Below are 21918 nucleotides of genomic sequence, written 5' to 3' on the forward strand. Positions count from 1 at the left end.
ATAATAAATTTTCATATTATTTTTGTAACTATAGTAAAAAAATTATATAAATATTAAAGATTATAGAAATAACTACTATATAATTTATATTTCTATAAAATATTTTGATATTACAATAATTAGAAATATTATTAGATCACAAATAACAACATCATAACCATTACAATGATCAATAATAATTAGCCATTCCAGTGAAAGTTCGTTACGATATGATAGCGCCTTCTATTAAAACCTCCATACGAGCTTAATTCACCTATACGCATCATTCTCTCTCCTTTGATTGATAGAGGTCATTTTCCCCGGACTTAAGAATGCTGGCGCATATGCTCCAAAGGGACATCTAGGCTTTCTTAGATTGCCATGATGAATTTCAAATCACAACCACTTTTTTGCCTTGGCTTTATTTGACATGCTTGATGTCACGGCAGCAATAGCAGCAGCAAAAGCAGAACTTACTTCAATACCAAATTAGGTGCAGCACATCCACAGGCATATGAATAAAGTAAAATTATAAAAATGAGACAGAACATGAGTGCAATATGAATAACCCCCAAGCAATAAGCCATCTGCCCAGCCTGCAGGCCTATTAACCTACGTATTTATTCAGAACCAATTCAGAGACTAGCAGATATTACCATTTATTTCAAAATTTAACGACATCAGAGACCATAGCAGATATTACCATTTATTTCAGAATTTAACCGCATCTACTGCATCCAGGAGTAAAATAAATTGTGTTTCAAAAATATTCGAAGTGCTACTAGTGTCTCAAAAGCAACCAAATCCATAGATTCACAACCACCAAATGACATATTCAACTGCCACCCAACGCAAAACAAGGTGCTGCAATTTCTCGGAGGTGCAATTTCCTTTCAAGGATCTGGCTTATCACCATCTTGATCTTCCTCAGCTTCTCTGCATTCAGATTGATCAGCAGCTTCAGGGCTCTTGCAAGTCCAGTAATGGCCGCTTGGGGGATCAATAGGATGGGTGCCACGAGGCCCATATTTGTGGGTCATTGCAAGCACTGGTGGAGGTGGTAGAAGACCTGCTCTGAAGAGTATGCATTGGACAGGCTCCGAAGGCTGTGCACCAACAGATAACTAATACCTACAATAACAGCAGAAACAAATAACTAGCTGACTTGCAAGCCTGAATGAAGAATGAATGCTTTTGTTCCTTGTTATTTTAAAGTAAGAAAGAATTTTCTATGATTGAAACCTAGTTTGTGTATTTTCCGCGTCTCAACATAATTCATGATTAACTGCCACGAAAAATGCACAGAATTGCTTCAATGGTAACTAAATCATCACTGCACAATTGTCTAAATAGTACCGAGCTCCTAGCATAACGAACAACATTACATAAACTTTCAACTTTTACATTTTTGCAACAAGTCGCATGGATATCAGATATTAAACTAGTTATGTGGCTTGGAACAAAAACAGACAGCAGCACTCATTAATATCTTTTCTCCTACCAGGTGAGGACAGCAGCTCAAAGGCTAGGGACATAAGTAATTGGAGATAGCATTTAGATTAAGCTTCTGACCTATAACTTGTTATTTGTTCATTCCTCCAATTATCTTGGCTCTTTTCAAGTCTATAGGTATATTTATTATTGCACAACTTGCAAAAACTAAAACTTCATAACTGATCAAGCATATTGCCTACCTCTGTACTGGCTCTACTATCTAAAGGAAAGCCCTTCTCTTGCCCAAAGCTACGTTAGCAAGAAACATGTCGACATGTCAACCATAAAAATTTTCAGGCCTGGTGGATATATCTTGAACCATGACCATAGAGAAGGAACAAGGTTTTTGTTGGTCAAGGCATGGTTGCGATGGGCTCCTCTGGGCCACGATTCAAATGCCTGGTTCACAATTGATTGAGACCTGAACTTCTGGAAAAAGGTTTTCTGTTCTTTCAAATATTTTGTTCCTTTTAGCTTGACCATAATTCCTAGTCATAATAAACAAGTGTCTTGAAGTTGAGTCATATTGAGTTTGAAAAACTCAACAAAAAAAAAAACATTTATAAAGTTCAAGTTGTGACTGATCTGGATCTCAAATTTTCAATTTACCTAGCAGGTCCAATATTTCTAATGCAAATTCTCATTTGAAACAAGAATACTTGTATACAAACCCCATGCCATCTGAAACATAGGAAAGATGGAGACTAGAGTACACCTCTTTTTTACTTTTAAAAGATAGTTACATTCAAGTTCAAACTAAATTATAATCAAATCTAATCTTATACACTCCAATCAAATCTAATTTAAATCCCTCTATCCAACTCTCTTCTAATTAGCTAATTTCTCTAGTCTTTATCCTTTATTGTAAACTAATTTCGTGTTTGTAGGATAAACAACATTCCTTAATGACTCTTAATGCTTAGCAAGAAAGAATAGAACCAGGTAAGTAATGATAAGACTTTGATTTGAACCCCACGCTCATCGCTTCCACTATTCTCTACCTGCCTATAAACCGTAATCCAGACTCCAAACCAAAGAATTGACACATCTTCATTAAGATTAAATTAAAAAAATCAAATCTAATTCAAATAAATTGATTTCCAACCCAATTCAAATTCTCGCATCCACTCTTCTTGTAATCAGTCAATTCCTCCGATATTTCTACTTTCTTGCAAATTTCAAAATCTAATTGTGATTACCTAGCCAGGTATAAGACAAAAGGATTCTTTTTTCAAAAAACCGTCGAAAGAAAGCACGGAATCTACTAATTACCCCAAGAAAACATGAAATCTGGTACGTAATGATAAGAGATGGATCAGAATATTATTATCTTCAACTTTTAAAATATAAGAAAGGAAAAAATAATTGCTGAGTTATCTCAAGAAAGAAAGCTTCGAAACCCTAACCTGAAAAATTGCGGGCCGACTCGAATCGATTCGCCTCAAGCGACGAGTACAGGCTGGGGCTGGCTCTTCTTGGGGTCGGGAGGATCGGCGAAATCCTCGGGGTTGTAGATGACGGTGATGAAAAGGGAGCAGCTAGGGCAGCTGGCGATCTCCTCGCCGGCGCGGAGGTCGTCCCTCGTGATCTGGAAGAGGTCGCCGCAGGGGCACGGGTACGTGAACGCCTGCAGCTCCTCGTTCCACTCCATGTCCTCGATCTCCACCTCGTCGTACGCCGACATCTCTTCCCTCCCCTATCGGTCTCTCAGGTCTCAGCGGGGAGACCACCGGAGAGAAACCGAGACGATGGAAGAACCGAAAGCTTGGAAGACGTCCGTCGGCGTTCCCCTCTTTATTGGTGGCCGAAGATGCTGTGATTGGACGGTTCTGATCGGTTTCTGTAAGTGTCGGGGGAAGAAAAATCACCGGAGACTTAAATACGAGTTTTGATGTTTTCCGTATTTTATGTAGGGAAAAATTATGATACCGAGGTCAGTAATCCGACGTGGCGGTGGCATCAACCATAATAGCGGAGAGGCAGGAGGAGAATGTCAGGAAACCTTTATACCTCACTTAATATTTCAATTCGGATCCATTTTTTTGGATGTTATTAGTTCTATTGCTCAGTTTTGCTCCATGCAATTATTTTGCCTCCTTTGAACAAATTACTATTTGAACCAAACAAGGCATGACATGGTAATGCCCATTTTCACTCGTTTTAATTATTTTACAAAGCCTTAAAAATATTTTGAGAGATTAACGAGGAATAAGAAAATCCGGAGGCACCGGAAACCATACCTCCAAAAGTCTTGCTATTTTTCCAAGGCATGTGGTAAGATTCCAGTGCGGAAAGCCAATCTCCTCGGGGTTCACAGAGCCTGCTCCCACTCAGTTCTATGATTTATTGCCCTGGTTTAAAGTTAGCCACTAATAGGCAATAGCATGCAGAGAAAATTGAACTATGATGAGATCATGAGAGTAGAAATTTATAACTTCCATTCCAGTGGTTTAGTCAGAAAATATTCCATTTCCACCTTGATTCTTGGGAAAATGGAAATGCTATTCCAATTTCATCCACAAACCAAACCAAATATTTCTAATGATATAACCATTTCGGTCACAAACCAAATGTGCTCTAATAGTCGTCATGAAACATGCTGTACGAGGTGTCTTACATTACACCATCATTCGGTATTCACTGTTTCATGTTATGTATTATCTATACTTCGGACAATCATATTAATTTTGTTATTTATTGCGTTCACCCCGACTCAAAGAATGTGTCCGGCAGATACTTCGACTATTCATTGTTTTAATTGGCTCAATGCCATATGTCAAGATACTTCAAACAGGTGCTTGGGATTGCTGACTAATTGAACCATAAACAGACCAACCACATCCACTTACAGTAACCAAACTCATACCACCACTTTTGTGAAGTGGAAGAGAGCATCTGCTCTCAAGCCAGTCATTCTCCTATAGAGATGAGTGTAGACGACCAGGGGTGAAACATTATGGCATCTAATCCACAGCCGAACCATTCTGTCGGGATTAAAACTTGATTTTAGGTTGGTGATGGTTGCCTTGGCCTCTCGTTTGCAAATTTCCATCTCAGTTGCTGCAACTGTAATCGCTGATTGCCTTCAGGTTTGCAGGCTACTGTTGATTCTGCTGCCTCTGCTGTGGAAAGTTGACCATTCCAGGTTGCATATTTTGATTGTTTGCCGGGATGTTTCCAAAGCCACCCTGCGTTCCATGTTGCTGCTGTTGCATCGCTACCATATTAGCAGGGTTTGAGCTATTCATGCCGAACACTGCAGTAAAAATATACAAAACATCTTAGCAATAAATCATAACAAACCACTACTGATTATAAAAGTGAGACTTAAATTGCAGGATAAAGTTCTCTCCGATGAAAAGAATAATGATACAAATTTCCCACTTTCAGATGGTAATGCTCCAGTTAAAAGTAGGGGAAGTAATTAGCATTTTGAGCTGGAAGTCAGCTGTTGCAACAAGCATTATGGGGCAAAAACATTCTCGCTATCAATTGCAAGCATCATCATCATACTTATCAGAATAATGGAGTTATTTGATAGATTGTAGTAGATAGTATTGGTTAATATCAAACAACAGGCAACTGACTTCAATTCAACACAAGCTATTGAAAATGTTGTTCTCCCTTCTCCAAGAGGTTCCTTAAAGATCTACTCTGACATTACTTTGTCATTCAAAACCAGCTGCTACCAAAAGTGTGACTTTATGATCTAAACGTCAATATAACTTCAAAATAAACCTATCGACGGTCTTCAATATTAGCTCGCTACTTGTGTTTACATCTTCGTTAAATAATAACATGCACACAAAATGGTAGCAGGATTTAAGGCAACCCATCAACAAAAAAGATTAGCATTTGTTTAGTATTCAATTAGAATAAATCACAGCATAAGGAGAGATGAACTATAGATGGAAGTTTCTGATGAACAAAATAATGGCAGAAATTTCTCATTGCAATATGCAGTCAAAAGCAGGGGCTCCCAGTTAAACAAACAAGCAAGGCACCATATGCAAGGTGCATGTATCAGTTCACTCGATATATACAAGCCATTCACATTTTTATCATGAAAAAAAGAGTACATGAATATATAACATACTTGACATGCATAAGTTGTAACATACATACTATATGGATAGTTTGTTACACCACCTCCACATTTCTACAGAGTAAAAGCAAGAAGTGTTTGTGGCAATGTTACACTTTTTCTTTGCATTAAAATATTACAGAGAGAAACTCTATATTGCTAGAAAATGGCATGTTGCTTCCAGTATTACCCACAAAAGAAGTTAATTTAGGAAGACAAAGGATTTATCACATACTTTGATCATTTATAATTTGCGATGGATGATTCCTCTGAGGATGCCCACCAGCCATGCCATAAAACTGATATGATACCACCAAAAGAAAGAAATTATAAATCAAATGGATATCAATGCTAAAATCATACCAGCAAGCTATATAAGGGAAAAAATGAAAGGAAATGTATCTTTATGTTTAGTCAAGGAGAACTGTTATCAGGCTAATTAATTGGAAAGAAAATCAGAATAATTACATACACTTAGTGTAGCATGCACTTGGTGAAATATCAGTTAATTTCAGCCACCTCTTGAGTAGATCCTAATGTTAAACTAATGACAAACGAAATCAGCAATTTTGTCCCACTTATTTTAGTAGTTTTGCATTTCTTGCTTCTCCATTCTCCGCGATGCCATTCACCAATTTCATCTAGGGCTCCTTGGACTCGAATTAAGTTTCAAGTTGATACATTTTGAATGGAAATATAACTTATTATAATGTAAAGAGAGAGCTTACAGATGGGAGATCCAGAAGGCTGACATGGATGAAAACAACACAGGGATCAACAATAAAGAATCCTCAAGAGGAAGATCTTCTGATTTTTGTTGTTCCATTCCACAACAATGAAATATAGATCAGTGATCATAAAAGAATTGCATTAGGCTGCAAAATTTTTGGAGATCTGCTTGACCCAGACTCAAGTGAACCAGGAATAAGGGCTTAACTTTATATCAGGTGAAATTAGGTCCAAATTTTGAGTATCTTCAATCAAAATCAGCAGAATGAACCAAAATATATATTTTTTCCATGTGAACTAGGTAGAGTCTAATCCAAGGTGCCAAATCTTGCAATATGGGCTATTGTTCACATGCTAGTACAGCACAGGATGCAGCACACCCCTTGTATCTATTCATGGTTCATCAAAATAAATAGCTCATGTTGAAACAGGTTGATATAGCGCAATACAGGTCTAATATGATAGGGTACAAGGAAGATTTGAAACCTAGGTCTGAAGGATTTGTTAGTCAATATTCACTCATCAACCAAGGAACAAAGATTAAAGGTAAAACAACATGCAAAACAAAGCATATTCAGAATTTTTTTCTCCAAGTCCAGAGCTCCTCTCAAGTATTTTTTTTTTCCCAACAATCTCATTATCACTTAACTTAGTAATATTAATAAAACATGGACATTGTACAAGCTATGTGGAGGAGAGACAACGGAATAGCCTAGAAGCCTCTTCAATGCCTCCCTCTTCTAACCAAAAACTTGTCAAAATCACAAGGAAGTAAAGCTAAATAGAAAAACCCATTCATCATAGCCAACAACACACAGTCCAAAACCATGAATTTGAAAGCAACAACTAAACCCCTTCAAGTTGTAATAGTACTAATAACCCCTCAGTGAAAAGTGAGAGCCTCAAGTACAATGGAATAAGCCATGATAGCATCATTGTTTAATATTGAAGAGTGAAATCTTGTAAACATTATATCGTCCATGCTCTCCACAATCTACTGAATCTCATTTGGTAAAGCAGGCAGTCATTTAAGGTCCAATAGGAGGATCCTTGGTGTCCTTGAACTTGTTACTGGGTGATTGCTGTCATAAGAAACTAACATGCAATAGAGAATTTTTCCGAAGTCCCTTACATATCAGAATCCCTTAACTGAAAAACCAAAGCTTATGGATTCGTATGTGAATTAAAAAAAAAGTTATATAAAACATATGTCAACTATGGAAAGAGATTTTCAGTGATGTCAGATAGTAATTCTAAGCTTTGAAGGTGTATCCCCTATTTGAAGCGAATACATGAACACAGTTTAAATCAGTAAATACCCTCATCTAGAATATTAACTTTTCTTAAGTACAATGACCATCAAGGCAAAATTATGACTATTTGCATATCTTATTAGTAAATACTTTTAGAATTTTAGGGAATTTGGCCTTAAATTGCATTATAGAAAGATTTTGGGATTAGAGAAATTAGCAAAAGCATTTTGCCTGTGAAACCATATATATGAAATTAATAAATAAACCAGGAAAACAAATTTTGATTGAGGGAATGTAGGAAGGTTTTTGAATGCCAGTAGGAACAAGTGAGAATGTAGATGAAATCTTTGCGAGAATGAATATCTAATGTCGACCAAACATGAACCGGAATGATTTTTACGTTATCTCAGATTAATTATTCAAGCTAAAAGTCATTATAGAGGTAGTAATGGCTGGTTAAAATGTAGATGAGCTTCTGGAGTAGTATGCCACATGTTGGAGGAAGTTGATAGAAAGTCATATTATTGGATACTTGATGGCATTGAAGTCTATATACAAAAGAACTCCAGTATCTTTACGAACTAATTTATACCAAATTTATAACGTAAATCCAACAGTACAGAAAATACTCGAGGAAAGTTGTAAAATTAAGACACACGAAGGGGAATAATGTTTCGAAATGATAGTTGAAATAGAGAATCCATATATATCTTCAGTCAAGAAAATGTGGTGAACACCCTAATGACGGATCAAGTGAACCACATGATTATTTTCTTTTTATCATATGATTCATATGAGTTCATGTTTTCAGCTAGATTTTTCCTACTGATTTTCTACCAGAACTCATCTCTAGAACCGGAACCTGCCAAATTGATCTCCACCTAAGTACTGCAGAGTAAGCTACTTGATTCACAAAAAATATATAAGATCCAGCCCTGAATAGCATAATTCAAGGACATAAAAAATAGCCATTTTTCATAAATTTATTAAGTCGACCAACATCTATTTGCAGAAACAAAATCTTTTCTAGTCACAAATTTCAAGGTTGACTGAGTCTGAGAAAGAACGAATATGCAAGATACTAACCTGCATTCGTGGCAAAAGCGATTGTGATTGCATTGTAGCTGACATGTTCGTTAACTGCAAAAGAGAAGACAAGCATAAGACTGCCTGCAGTATAACCTCAATTAAGCTATTTGTTACCGGTTATGTTGGTCACAGATATTGCTAATAATAGTTCAAGTTTTAAAACTATCCTTTTTGGGATCAACTGGATACATCCCAAGGCCTCAAGGTTGCAGAAATCCATGTAAATGTCAACTAGCAGAACTATGGAAACCCAATCCACAACTTACTTGCAGTAAGTCTAAGCAAGTAACATACTAAATTGTTTTTTTTCATTCTAGCAAATAACAGATGCTCTAGGAAGCAAGCTCTTAACTAAGTTTTCAAGAAATAACCTGTGACTTGCATGCACATTCGTTATTGAAAACTTGAGCATGGCACATGTGGCACATGAGATGGTGGAAACCCGGAAACACAAGCCACAAATCCTCATCAACACACTCTTCTAGAATCCAGGTTATGCAATAAATAGATAGTCAATAAAATAATTTTTTGGCTTTCTTGGACACCTAATGTGATTAAGAGGTTCTTTCTTTTTTTCTTTCTTCCTAACTTCTTTCCCTTCTTTTTTCTTTTTCTTGTTGCCAAGGTGCCCATAGTGATGCAGCACAAAGTGCATCCAACAGGTACTATGACCAACTAGACCATGCCAAGTGTCGAAGGATATAGCGAACAGGATGCAAAGATTTTCAGCAGATTTTCTTATAAATTTTTCATTAGAGGCAATATCAAATTTTAGCCACGTTTCTATATTTGTAATACAACAATTCTAGTGTGCTTTTTTATTGTTGAGTCATATTTCGAGTATGATTTTGTATCAAGATTTAATGCCTAAATTAGGGTCAAGGTATCATGTCATATAAATACGCATATAATAATACATTATAAAACAGCCTTCGAGATATTAATAAAACTCTTTTCAAGAGAATTTCTTTCACCAAGTAAAGAATTCTTCAATTTAGTTTTCTTTTATTTGCATGTTGATCTTCGAAACATAAGCTCGTCGATCAAATCGCCCTTTCTTCCTTTTCCTGTTGTGTCACATAGACTGGGGCTACATATGCAGCCACAAATGGACTGAAAACAGTGGGCACATCCGAGCCCAAAATCCATGCAGCACATTGCACTTCATACAGTCTCTATTCTATGCCACAAGCATGGCTATTGAGCTTCGTGTGTAAATAAAGCAAAGAATGGAGTACGATCTGCAACTGGCTGAATTGAAGCCTATGATCTTAAAAGCAAACCTGGTCTTGCTGAGTAGTTCATTAATTTTCCTAAGTCTCAATGACAGTTAATCATAGCACAATCCTCTAGATAAGCACCTTTAGTCTACCTGCCCTATTTTATTCCTATTAATCCTCATCTATTTTTCATCTTCAATCTTTTATAGATTAGACCAAAAATGGTAAAGGTACTTAGATTTAGGCATCTATTGTCTCATGATAACTAAAACTTAGATTTATCAACATCTAACTTGGTGTAATTTACGGTGTATAGTGCCAAATTACTGAATTAACATTCACCCAACTTCCAGTTTCATGAACCAAGAGTATAACCTCGATAAAAAGATTACCCAAAAGGCTCCTCTTGATTGTTGGAAAGAGCAAATCTAGTGCTTTCTTAACAAGTGAAAAGCGGTAGATCTTAAAACAAATCCTTGGCGATATCCTAGTATCACCAGAAACTACATAGTCCCTTCATAAGTACTATATATGCTTTTAAAAGCTTCAGCATGCATGCCTTCAACAGTCATTAATGTCACTTTCTTTAATCTCCCACTAGACAAGCTTTGTTGTAGTAGTTTTTTGGCATGTGTTGCACGTGCAGATAACAGAAAATATAATAATATTATTTTGAGCAATTTTATATTAATTATAAAGTATAATAATATTTTATTATTGATTCTGCATAAATTTTGCATAAAAAATCCATTTGGTTATTGATTTGCATAAAACAGTTGGATTTATTCTATCTGCAGAATGATGCGCATTTACAGGATCCTCGATGATTTTGCCCTTTGATTGAAGTACAAGGCAGGGAGTTATCTACACAAATGTGTCTCAGATATTTGAATATATTCATCAAGCATTCAAAATATGTGCATCGAGCATTTTAAATTTGTGCATTACAGGTTTTATACTTAGATCCAAGGACAAAGACCACTTAATGTGTATTGTTCTGCAAAAAAAAAAAGATTTTTTCTTGGCAAAATTATTAACTAAGTAAAACTTTTATGCAAAATGCACATGTTTTATTATACTCAGATAAATAATATAAATGTCAAATAACAACCATTAATCCCATATATAATGGTTGTAATAATAAAAAAAAGGAACACCTGTTGTTTAAATATTTCATTATTACTATATAACTTAAGAGGAGACCTTTAAAACCACTACAACAGTTGTTAACTTAACATGTGACAAACAATTCAAATAAGTCAAAAACAAATTGATGACCACAAAGTTCTAATTTGAAAAGATAAGATTTTCATCTCTGTTGAGATATCGGTTTGCATCAATATAGGAGACTCTTGGTATGATGGATCGATATCTTGGCCCATGTTATCTTGTTCTATATAAATCAATATATCTCAAAATGTCGGCGGTCATGTTAGCAAAACACCGATCAAGATTCCCTAATCCATCATTTTCCATTCAATTACATTTCAATAAATAACATTCAAATTAATACCTTTAAATCCTAAGTCAATTCATATATACTCTGTTTATTTAGATTTTTGCTATCTCAATCCCAGAAATACCAGCTGAGATTCCTGAATACTTCAACCCTTTCCTTTTTGGCTCTAGTTTCCATCTAGGTCGAGAAAATCTAATATCTCAATCTTGGTCATTCATCGAGATGGCCAAGATCGCTAGAATTAAAAACCTTGTAAAAAGAGCATCTATCAATGATATTAGAGACATTTATTAACTATGCTTTTTTCTTTATTTACCATGGGAAGAATATGACAATGATAGTCCATCAAATATTCAATCTTGAACAATATTCTTCCCCTACAATATAATTTCATTACAAAAAAATATATATATCAGCAAAAAAAATCTAAAATTTCCATTATTTGGAGGGTTTGGAAACTCGGGGCGGCCCGTGCACAAAGCTGATGTCATTGCAAGGTTTAGGAATGGTTGGATGCATATAGCTTACCACTATGCCAAGGCTCACCTTCTATTTAGTGGGGTTGGAAACATTTACCCTATAATTCTTCCAAAATCTCCATAAACCAAAACTATGAGATGAATCAAGCATCAATACAAAAAAAATAAATAAATAAAGAGGTATGAGAAAAGAAAACTAATAAAAAAAATCATTAAAAAATATAGGTGCAATAGAAATAACTCGAGCATGGTTTAAAATAACAGCCATTAGAACAGTTTCACACCTGCTCCACTACATTACATATATATACATATACAAACATACATACATATATATATATATATATATATATATATATATAAAGGCAAAAAGATAACATCCATTATAATAAGTTATTTAGCATTATAATAGCCCATTATGACAAATAACAGCTGCTATTTGGGTTTTATATGATTCTTAATAAAATAATATTTTTTGAAATTTATTTTTAAACCTTTCCAAAAAAGTTTGTAGCATCTGAAAAATATTTGTTTATTAAAGTACAACCTCTCCCCTACCCCTCCCAAAAAAAGAAAAGTAGAAAGCAGCTAGTGGTGGTCTAGATACCTTTCTTATTAATATATAAGAAATGATATCTCCCAAATTTGCCACTTAAATCAGAAAATAAATAATCACCCCACCGAGCCTGGCAGATAGACTGCTAGGATGAGGAATCAGGAAGTGAATATTCCCTTCACACTTTTAGCATACGTCATAGAATCAATATAGCAACAGAAACACATCTAGTGATACCCGTGAGAACATTAATGGATACAAGGTTGCAAAACAAAACATAATACTATAAAACCACCAAGCATTTGTAACCAAAAGAATCTGATCGCTGGTGATAACTATCAGATAGACATCCATTGTCAAAGACATGCCAAGATCTAAAACAAAAAAGGGGCATCTATTCCATAAATCATATAATTACTTGTACACTTGACTTAGGATTTCTCAAGGGGTTCAATGCTTGGGGCACTTGGAAACTCCTTGATGCTCAGAAAGAGGTCCATCTTTCCATGTTAATACCAGTAACTATTGGCAAACGATGAAATCAGGGTAAGCCAAGTCATGTTGAACCGGCTGGTTCGGGAGCGTACGAAACCGGACAGATCAATTACTAGCACGGTTCAGCCAGCCTAAACAAGATTTATAAATAGCCCTCAACCAAAGGTTCAAAGCTGCTGGAGCTCTACCAATGCCTTGTTCAAAGCCCTCAATCCCTATCGACGATGACGATGTCCAATGACAATAATGACCTAGCCAGGTGAGTCCTCACTGTCTCGATCTCTATCACTGGATCCGAAGTCGTCGAACGAGCTCGAAGCTCTTGAAGCCCTCACTTCCCCCCTCTCTCCCTCTCTTGCCTCCTCCAGCCTCTATCCCCTCACGAAGTTGTTGTTGGATGCCTTTCTCCATATCCGATCCCTCTCTCTCTCTCTCAAGTGAATTCGGAGACCTCGGCCTCTCTCTCCCCCTCTGTCTCGTCCTCCCTCACATTCTTCCTCTCCCTCTCCTTCTCCCTAGTTCCAGTACACTGCAGTTCGGTACCGATCGCTGGTTGGTACAATTCTCAAGACCGGTTCAGCGAATCCTAGATGAAATGGTTTTGTTGATTATATACGGTTGTGAAAAAGTTGATCCTAGTAATTTTGCAGCACATACATGCTTCCAAAAGCGCATACATAAAAGTGCAAGCATGTCAGCAATTTGGGTTATGTTAAGGTTGTCAGGCTAGATTATTCACACCAGTATAATGTGTCCAACTAACACTAGCCACAAACATGTTGATATATAAACAACCAATATTCTTGCCCCCAATATTGGAAACAAAGTGTTCTTAGTACTGATGATGATAAGCATGCTATTTTGCTAATTTGCATGATTATGATAGACAATGAGCTGACCATTTGAGAGTTTGGTGAGGACTGGGCAGCATTGAACAAGGCACTATTCACAGCACTGAATTGACTCAACTGGTTCCTTAGTTGACTTGCATGATTTATTTGATTTTGTGTCATGTTATGCTGCATATGTGGAGACTGCAATTGTCGATTCTGAAACTGCTGTTGTGGCAGTTGCTGAGAATACTGCATTTGGTGCTGTCCAGGTACCTAGGATAAAGACTTGTTTGTGTTATGACAATATTAAAGCAGATCATTAGGCTAACAAACACACACATAAAAGGATTTGTATTGCCTACTAAATACCTGTTGAAACTTCTGCTGAGTGTGCCCCTGTATATCATTTAGTTGAGACATTGTGTTCTGCAACCGAGATAAGTCAATAATACAACTAAAATTAAGGCTTGTTAAGGTTCATGCATAAAACTACTTCAGAGAATAAGTCTACTTCAGAAAATCAGTCTCTTGCATCCAGCAGCGCGAAAAATTGTAGTTGGCAGCGCACAACATAAGTCAAAAGAAAAAATGACAGTGATTTTAAGCTAGTTAAAATCAGAATAGAAATAAAAGTTGAATAAAGAGTTTTGAAACAAGAATACTAGAAAAACTTAGTGAAACTAATAAAGGTTAAACCCTGCTCATGCGATAAAAATACATGAGGGTAAACTCACTTTCACCTAGCAGACCAGCGCAACAAGTATGTACAGGTCAATCTGTTCTAAATAATCGCTGCAATTTTACTTTAACAATATCACTTTCTAAGATTGATAATTTGCGATACAGGCTCTCACTAAAAAGTCTAGTATAAGCTCTAATAAAGTTTCGCAACATCAACTATTTAAGTACAAGTATGCCGCTTATATGGTCAATGTGAAAGCATTTGAATTTGCTAAACACTTGAGAAGTTTCCATAGAGCTAACAGCTTGCACTCTCTGTATCCTATCATCACTGACAGATGCAGTTTATTAACACAATCAACTTCTAAGCACCTCGGCTATCAGCACTCAGAAGAGATGTTGCTCATGAAAAATCTCACCACTTCAAAAGTTTATACACAAAGTTAATATTTTCCTGACATGCAAGGTCCATAAAAAAAGAGAAATTACAATCTTTAAAATAAAACAGTAGGGCCCTTAAGTGGATAATTAATTTCGAAAGTGAAAACTGAGGAGAACATGTTGCTTTACCTGTCCTAGTACTCCCTGAGACGGCGACTGCCTCAACTGCTGCTGAGCATGAAGTTGCTGTTGATGTTGTTGAGGAAGTTGCATCATTTTCTGTCTCTGCTGCTGCTGTTGTGTCTGCTGCTGAGGTGATGGTGTATTCATCATATTTGTACTAGATCTAGGAGAATTTGCATATGGCAAAGGAGGTGTCGATGCATTGTCAAAGGAAGCAGTTCCTGTGACACCAGAGGGCGACGGAGCTGGTCTTCCAATCAATTGTGTTCCAGGAGTCTGCAATTAAAACCAATAGCATATACCAAGAAAATATTAGATGAAACACTGTAAATAGTTTTCAATTATATTCTGGAAGAATCTGATAAAACAGAAAAGATGGTAGCTTTATACATGGTCAGCCTTAAAAGTTTTTCAACTTCTGTTACTAACGATCAGTAGAAATTGAGGAATGGCAAATAGTTCATCAATCACTTAGGGGAATAAAAACTTACCTGCTCAATTATTGAAAATGACTTCATGGTAAGTTCTGCAACATAGTTTATTTATAATACTGAAACTTGCACATGTAATTGGTTCCATCCCATAACACTTCACCCATCCCATCGATACTATTTCCAGATGATATTACTAGAATATATTAGACATAGGAAACCTTTATGGATAGCCTTAGCTACTAACTCTGCATAAGTGATCGAACCACCTTTTCAGTCTGTTACTACAATTTATGTCAAATAACCACTGCCAAGCTTTCCATAGTTTCTGCATATGCTGAAATTATTTAATATTGTTTCAGCATGTGCTACATATGTTTAAACACAAGAAGCACCAAATAGAAACCTAGTCAGAGACCTAGTTATTTGCTGTCAAGAAATGGACTCACATGGGATGATATGTTGTATTACATCAGAAGCCATGTTGAAGGCTACATGAACAATTAAAGATCCAATTAAGCAATAACAAAGCATCAAAGATGTGTTGCAGTTGATCAGATATGAACTACGAAAATAGGGAGGTGAATCAGATAGAATGAAGAAGACAAGATGATTGTTTAAAAAATTTGGCAACAATAATAACCAGAATGAATCTGGAGTAAAAAGGATAATGCCAAGTAAACTTACAAGGGAATTGTGCATGAAAAAATCAAGTTGTAATTCATGTTATGTATTACTAGCATTTAGGTGCTCAACTTTATGCTCTACCAATTGGATGGAGAAGATCTATAATGTTGGCTTGTGAAATTCACTCATTTTTTACTTGAAGTGTCTGGAATAATTTGGTTAGGTTATTACCTAAAATGTTATAATAGTCTAATTACCATTCAGTGTGAAATACACCTTCTCATTTTAAAATACTTTTTTTTCAATCCCCACTTTCAAATGGACAGAACGTCAAATCATCACTTGAATTTTCCTTTTCTGGTGAGAGGGCTCACTCAGCACAAATACACATATGCTTGAATTACTATATTTTATTTATTTTGAATTGTTTAGTTTGGTTCTTTCTTTGAGTTGTTCTATTCATTGCATCCTTCCATTTTTCATTTTTCTCCTTTCTTTGTATATAAAAAGTGCACATTCATTTGGGAGGGAGAAGGGGTTCTTGAAAATTGAATGAAGTCCAATATGCAACATGAAATAATCAATGATATGAAGAGCACTAAATAGTGAAGGAAACAACATGAAGTTGCAGCAGAAGTTAAAAAGGAGATGCATATCCAAGTGAAGAAAAATGGTTAATTAAGAAGAAAATGGAGTATCACCATATTGTCATAAATATTTTTTTTGAAACACTATTTGTTCATACATTTTTAAGAAATAAGATTACTTTTCTAACAATTCACCAACTAAACTCTAATGCCATGGTAATTAGGCAAGACCTGCATGACAGCTCCCTGAGTGCTGACAGTATTAGATGAGAATGATGGAGTATTTTTTGTGTAGACACCTACAAGAATTACAACTTAGTATCAGAACAACTGGATTCAAAAACATTGATTCGTTAAATATATTGGAAAAAAATAAAAGAATCTTGAAGCCATTATCATTTAATTTTAATAAGCTTCAGCACCAGCCCTAGAACCTAGATCTTTAATGAATATCAAAGGTTCTAGCTATGAAGCCAAATTAAGGACCAATGATGAAGTAATATAACTAACAAAAGAAGTTTCTCAATGGCATAGAAGGATAATAAGTAATTTACCAGAGTTGTCCCCAAAATTCTGTGCGCCATCACCACAAGTGAGCACATCTACTAAATGACTAGGAAGAGATGATGGGAGATGCCTTTGATCTGCAGGTATTCTTAATCCTGAGGCACCGAATTATTTCTTAGTTGGACAAAAAATGAACGAGTTGTCTTAAAAATAATTAAAGAACAGATTGACCAAAAAAAAAATATGCTTAGTTTACAAAAAAGTCATGATATAGAACTTTGGTCTAGTTTAAAATCTTCATCGTAATGCAAAGCAAACATAATACTTGAAAATAACACCTTCACCAAAATTCACTGCAGCTCTAAGAAGACTTTCTTGTTCTTGAATTTTTGCAGCTTGCACCTTGTCTGAGGTTGGAACAAGGGTTGGCCCTTGACGCGATCCCAATCCATAGGCTTTACGAGCATCAGCTATAACTTTTTCTGCAGCTTCACATGCTGTTTCAATCATATCAATTCTAGCCTGTGAAATTTCAGATGGTACTTATTTAGACCAAAAGGTAGATAATAATATTGGTAAATGAAATTTATTCTGTATTGAACTCTAGATCACCTTTAACTTTTCAATTTGCATGTGCACAGGAAGATTTGATAATCCATATAATAACTGCTCTCTCTTTGCATTATCCTCTGCTTCCATCTCTGGCAATAACTTCGATGACAGCATCACAGGTAATACTGTGACCAACTCAGAAAATCAGATATAATGCATTAGCTTCTCGAAGAGGGACAGAATTTGAAAGTGTCTGAAGCATCTACTACAGGTACATAATTTTGGGGAAAAATGTCACGATATAGAATTAACTCAACAGGAACATGTGACACAGATCTTTGCAGGAAACTAATGTTTAAGGAGCTAATAGAGCAACTTTATGACCATAGAAGCAGGTTTGAGTCTCCTGTCAAGTTGAACTCATTTATGAGGCACAAATTTACCAGAAGTCATTACATGATTTTTTTTCCTTTTTTTGTTCGCTCTTATTTCTACACCCACTCCCTTATTTGTTCCAGGATTAAAGTATGTAAAGAGGGGCAAACTTGGTACCACAGGTACAAGGTGCATAATTAAAGATTTAGATTTAGAGACTAACAGAAATGAATGGCAACACATGAAATCAGTGATTCATGCGGTCAACTATTTAAAGATGGGACATGATTGCTAACATGAACAATAAGCCTTCTCCATCTACAAGGGCTCAACTTAATGAATATCACTTGATTTTTCATCTAAAGTCACTTGAATATCACTTGAGCTGAGTTTTTTTTTCCTTTTTTGATCTTGTACAAGTAAAATGTGATACCAACTTCAAAAAAGATAACCTCCTCATAAGTAAATCTTAGTAACATAGAAAGAGTTGTGGTTATTATATAAAGTTGTGGAAATACAAACAAATTTATTGTTTACAGAATGTTCATTACCAATGCTTTCAAATTGGAGAGATTTGGGTCCCAGATGTAAATGCTACAATACATGGAATTGCGAATTAGCAAAGGGTTGTTGTGTTAAACATACTGGCAGCATTCTCAGCATTGACATTCCTTGGGTACACCACGAATGCCTTTGAAACTTTCTTGATGTCCTCCACAATGTTGAAGAGCTCCATATTAACCATGGAGAACTGCCCCAGTATATCTTGCCTGCCAAGCAAAGCAAGATACATCAGTTCACAAATTTATTACATGCTCAGGAGAAACTTGAGCACCAGTTCAATAGTTAATAAGAAGTTCAATAGTTAATAAGACAAGACCATATCTTGTACACTAAAATTTTGCCAAAACCCACTAATTTAGCTGCAAAACTCAAACAGGAAATTTGAATGGTAATGTTGCCACTAAAGATACATGCAACGCCGCCGCATATCAATTCATATGCTCCTTGTGTCTTCAAAAGAAAATTATCAGTATTAGTTAGTTGTACTATACCAGACCCATAATTCTCCCTTAAACTTCACCCACCAATTCCAACCAAACTTCGCAAATAAGAAATATCAAGAATAAAAGAAACATGCATATATTCATGCATGCACAGTTAGATAAAATCATGCGCCACTTGCACTACCCTAAGAGGTATGTTCTAGTTCTACTTTATTAACGCTAGTTCCCATCCATGGATACTTTCAATCCAAAACTTGAAAATGATGGCAATTTTACTCAATAAGCTTTCTTGAACAGACATAATGAGATCAAAAGCTAGCAACAAAGAAAACTTGAATACCATACAGCTTTCAAGAACCACGCAAGCAAGCAAATGCAAGAACAACTAAATACAAATCATATAGCAAAAAGATTTAAAAAAGAACGATTTCAATTTGATAGAGATTATAAATGAAGAACCAAAGAAAGATCGGCTTTCAAGAACCATGCAAACAAATAAAGGCAAGAACTAGTAAATTTTATTCCTATAGCCACAAAAATAAAAAACCAATTTGCTGGAGAATCCAAATAAATAAGAACCTCCAAAAATAAATCAGATTTCATGAACCATGAAAGCAAACAAATACGACACCAGTAAATCGACATCATGGAACCAAAAAAACCGAAAAAATGGTTCAATTTAATAGATAATATGAAAGAGAAAAGAACCCATAAAGAACCGTAGAAAGGAATTCTAGGGTAGTAGTAGGGGAAAGAAGAGAGGTCGAAGGTCTCGGTGGTGGGAGAAGAGACAAAGGGAATGGGGTTTGGGGAGAGGGACGAGACCATTTGGGAGAGGTGTTGGAGCGGGCGTATGCGTCGAAGTCCTCGAGGATGCGGGAGATGGCTTTGAAGAGGCCGATGGCGCGGGTCTTCACCGACTCCAGGTTCAGCTGCTGCTGCAAAGCCGCGTTGAGGCGCTCCGCCTTGGGTGGTGGCTGCGCCGCCGCGTCCCCCGCCGCAGGCGGCGGCGGTTGCTGCCCTTGGGGCGGGACTGCTCCGCCGGTCGCTTCCATGGCCGCTGCTACCACTGGAAGAGAGATCAAGGGAATAAAATTAGAGGGAGACTGGGGTATGATGTTCCGACGGAACATCTTGAAAGAAACGGGCACACGACTCGGTAACGGCAGCGCCGGGTCTCAGGTCTCGGCCGGAGCCGGTTCGCGGCCACGCCCACGACTCTATTTTCTCGCCCTCTAAACGGAGTCCACAGGTTAAATTCAAATAAATTCGTTTAACAAATTCAAAAAAATAGAGTCCAGTAGTTTGGCTGCATCTGTTTGAAAATGCCGTCTACGGTCTCCATGTAATTGTAAATTATAATTTTCATATTTGCTACTAAATGTCAGCGATTTATTTATTTTTTTTTGACAAATATCTGCTATTTAGTTGACTTCTGATATATTTAAGGCCTTCTAAAATTAAATAAAAACCACAAACAAATGAGATATTTTCAAATAGAATAATTTAATTTTTTTGCTTTGACATTTTAGCTTCCTTGCTATTGCCTATTGTTTTAAACGGAATTATAATTAGACATTTTGAAAACATACAAGAACAATAAGTTTTCATAATTTCATGTAGAGTTATTTAGATGAAATTTTTGATAATATCTATTACTCTCAATATACAGATTCATTACACATGGTTTCTCTTAGGGGTGCAAATGGGTCAGACGAGTCCAGTGAATGACCCCAACTCAACCATGTTTCTTGTTCGAGTTCTATTTTTTTTGGACCCAACCCAAAAAATCGAAGTCGGTTCGGGTCAACTCATCTATTACTTCAGAACTTGTTTGCATCTCCGCGGGTTCAAATAATTTTACATATTCGGATCGGATCGGATCGGGTTGCTAGGATTAAAAATCCAAAATTATCCAAATTTCAAATGGATCAAGTTGGATCTAAATTCAGTAAACTCAAATCCGACCTGAAAAATGAAATGAGTCCAATTTTAAGATCCGACTCGGCCCCATGAGTGCTTCAAAACGGGTCATGTCGAATCTAAATAGGTCAGGTCGGATCATGGGTCAACCTCGACCCATTTGCAGCTTTAGTTTCTCTTGAAACTAAAAGGAGGCAAACTAACTCTTGTCATACATACATACATACATAGCGTTACTAGTACGTTAGTTTGATGGTATATCGAAAGCCAATCCAATAAATACATACAATTTAATTCTAGAACTCGAAATTGATTAGTTCTATACCGATCAGATTGATTTATTGTATTAGATTTTTTTTCCTTTTTTTTTTGATGAGGGGTCTAGAAGAGGCCTATAACCAATAAGTTATACAATTATCAGCCAATTTGAAATTTTATGTGCAAACAATTTTTTAATAACTAAAAGGCAGCAAGTATCAGCCGATTTAATATGTCATAGGTTGCAATGCATCTCCTTAATGTAAGAACAACAAAATCTTGTAGGTTGGTGAGTTATACAGCAAAAAGCAATGCCCACCCCACAAATAACCCTCACAGGTCCGACGCCAATTTTGCAACAAAATAATCTTTCAGAGATCGTCCACCTGCAAGCATGCACAGACCACCTCAAGCCATGACACTCTATTTGAAGTTATATTCAACATATTAACATGGTTCCAATCCATGGAGCATTTTCTGTGATACCTGCTAGAAGTTAAAACAATCAAAGATTGCCATGACTAACCACCATAAACATATTGACATATGCTGTACCAATTCTTCCACCTTTTGCTTCAACATGCAAGCCATACATATGAGAAAACTGAAACATCTTTAATGACAGCTTCGATGATACATTCACACACGATCTTCGCTCAACTGTAAAGAAATTCATGAAAAAGGACAAAAAGACATCTTTATAAAAAAAAAAAAAAAAAATTCTAGATATCTAGCA

The 21918-nt window shown here is 36.1% G+C and overlaps 2 protein-coding genes across 2 annotated transcripts; both read right to left on the bottom strand.

Annotated features, from left to right (window-relative positions):
* Window positions 1–2879: 2879 nt before the first annotated feature.
* LOC103707057 (diphthamide biosynthesis protein 3-like) lies at window positions 2880–3354 on the bottom strand. The gene has a single exon (XM_008791407.4). The coding sequence runs from the start codon at window positions 3155–3157 to the stop codon at window positions 2915–2917; it is 243 nt and encodes an 80-aa protein (XP_008789629.1). The 5' UTR covers window positions 3158–3354; the 3' UTR covers window positions 2880–2914.
* Window positions 3355–4026: 672 nt separating this feature from the next.
* LOC103707058 (mediator of RNA polymerase II transcription subunit 8) lies at window positions 4027–20081 on the bottom strand. Its single transcript, XM_008791408.3, has 12 exons — window positions 19827–20081; window positions 18640–18764; window positions 17680–17804; window positions 17406–17589; window positions 17115–17222; window positions 16792–16859; window positions 14922–15191; window positions 14040–14096; window positions 13737–13943; window positions 8626–8679; window positions 5793–5856; window positions 4027–4729 (listed from the first exon to the last, which is right to left on the bottom strand). The coding sequence occupies exons 1-12, from the start codon at window positions 20054–20056 to the stop codon at window positions 4572–4574; spliced, it is 1650 nt and encodes a 549-aa protein (XP_008789630.1). The 5' UTR covers window positions 20057–20081; the 3' UTR covers window positions 4027–4571.
* Between the last annotated feature and the right edge of the window lie 1837 nt (window positions 20082–21918).

This window comes from Phoenix dactylifera, chromosome 7 (genome assembly GCF_009389715.1).
Source record: "Phoenix dactylifera cultivar Barhee BC4 chromosome 7, palm_55x_up_171113_PBpolish2nd_filt_p, whole genome shotgun sequence".
Classification (NCBI taxonomy): domain Eukaryota; kingdom Viridiplantae; phylum Streptophyta; class Magnoliopsida; order Arecales; family Arecaceae; genus Phoenix; species Phoenix dactylifera.

Bases quoted from the DNA above. Each gene is read 5' to 3' on its own strand.
- LOC103707057 (XM_008791407.4), bottom strand. From the start codon at position 3,157: ATGTCGGCGTACGACGAGGTGGAGATCGAGGACATGGAGTGGAACGAG.
- LOC103707058 (XM_008791408.3), bottom strand. From the start codon at position 20,056: ATGGAAGCGACCGGCGGAGCAGTCCCGCCCCAAGGGCAGCAACCGCCG. The intron at 17,590-17,679 runs GTGATCTAGAGT...GAAATTTCACAG, and splicing joins TGCAAATTGAAAAGTTAAAG to GCTAGAATTGATATGATTGA. The intron at 8,680-13,736 runs GTCAGCTCATTG...TCTCTTTTGCAG, and splicing joins CCTCACCAAACTCTCAAATG to TTAACGAACATGTCAGCTAC.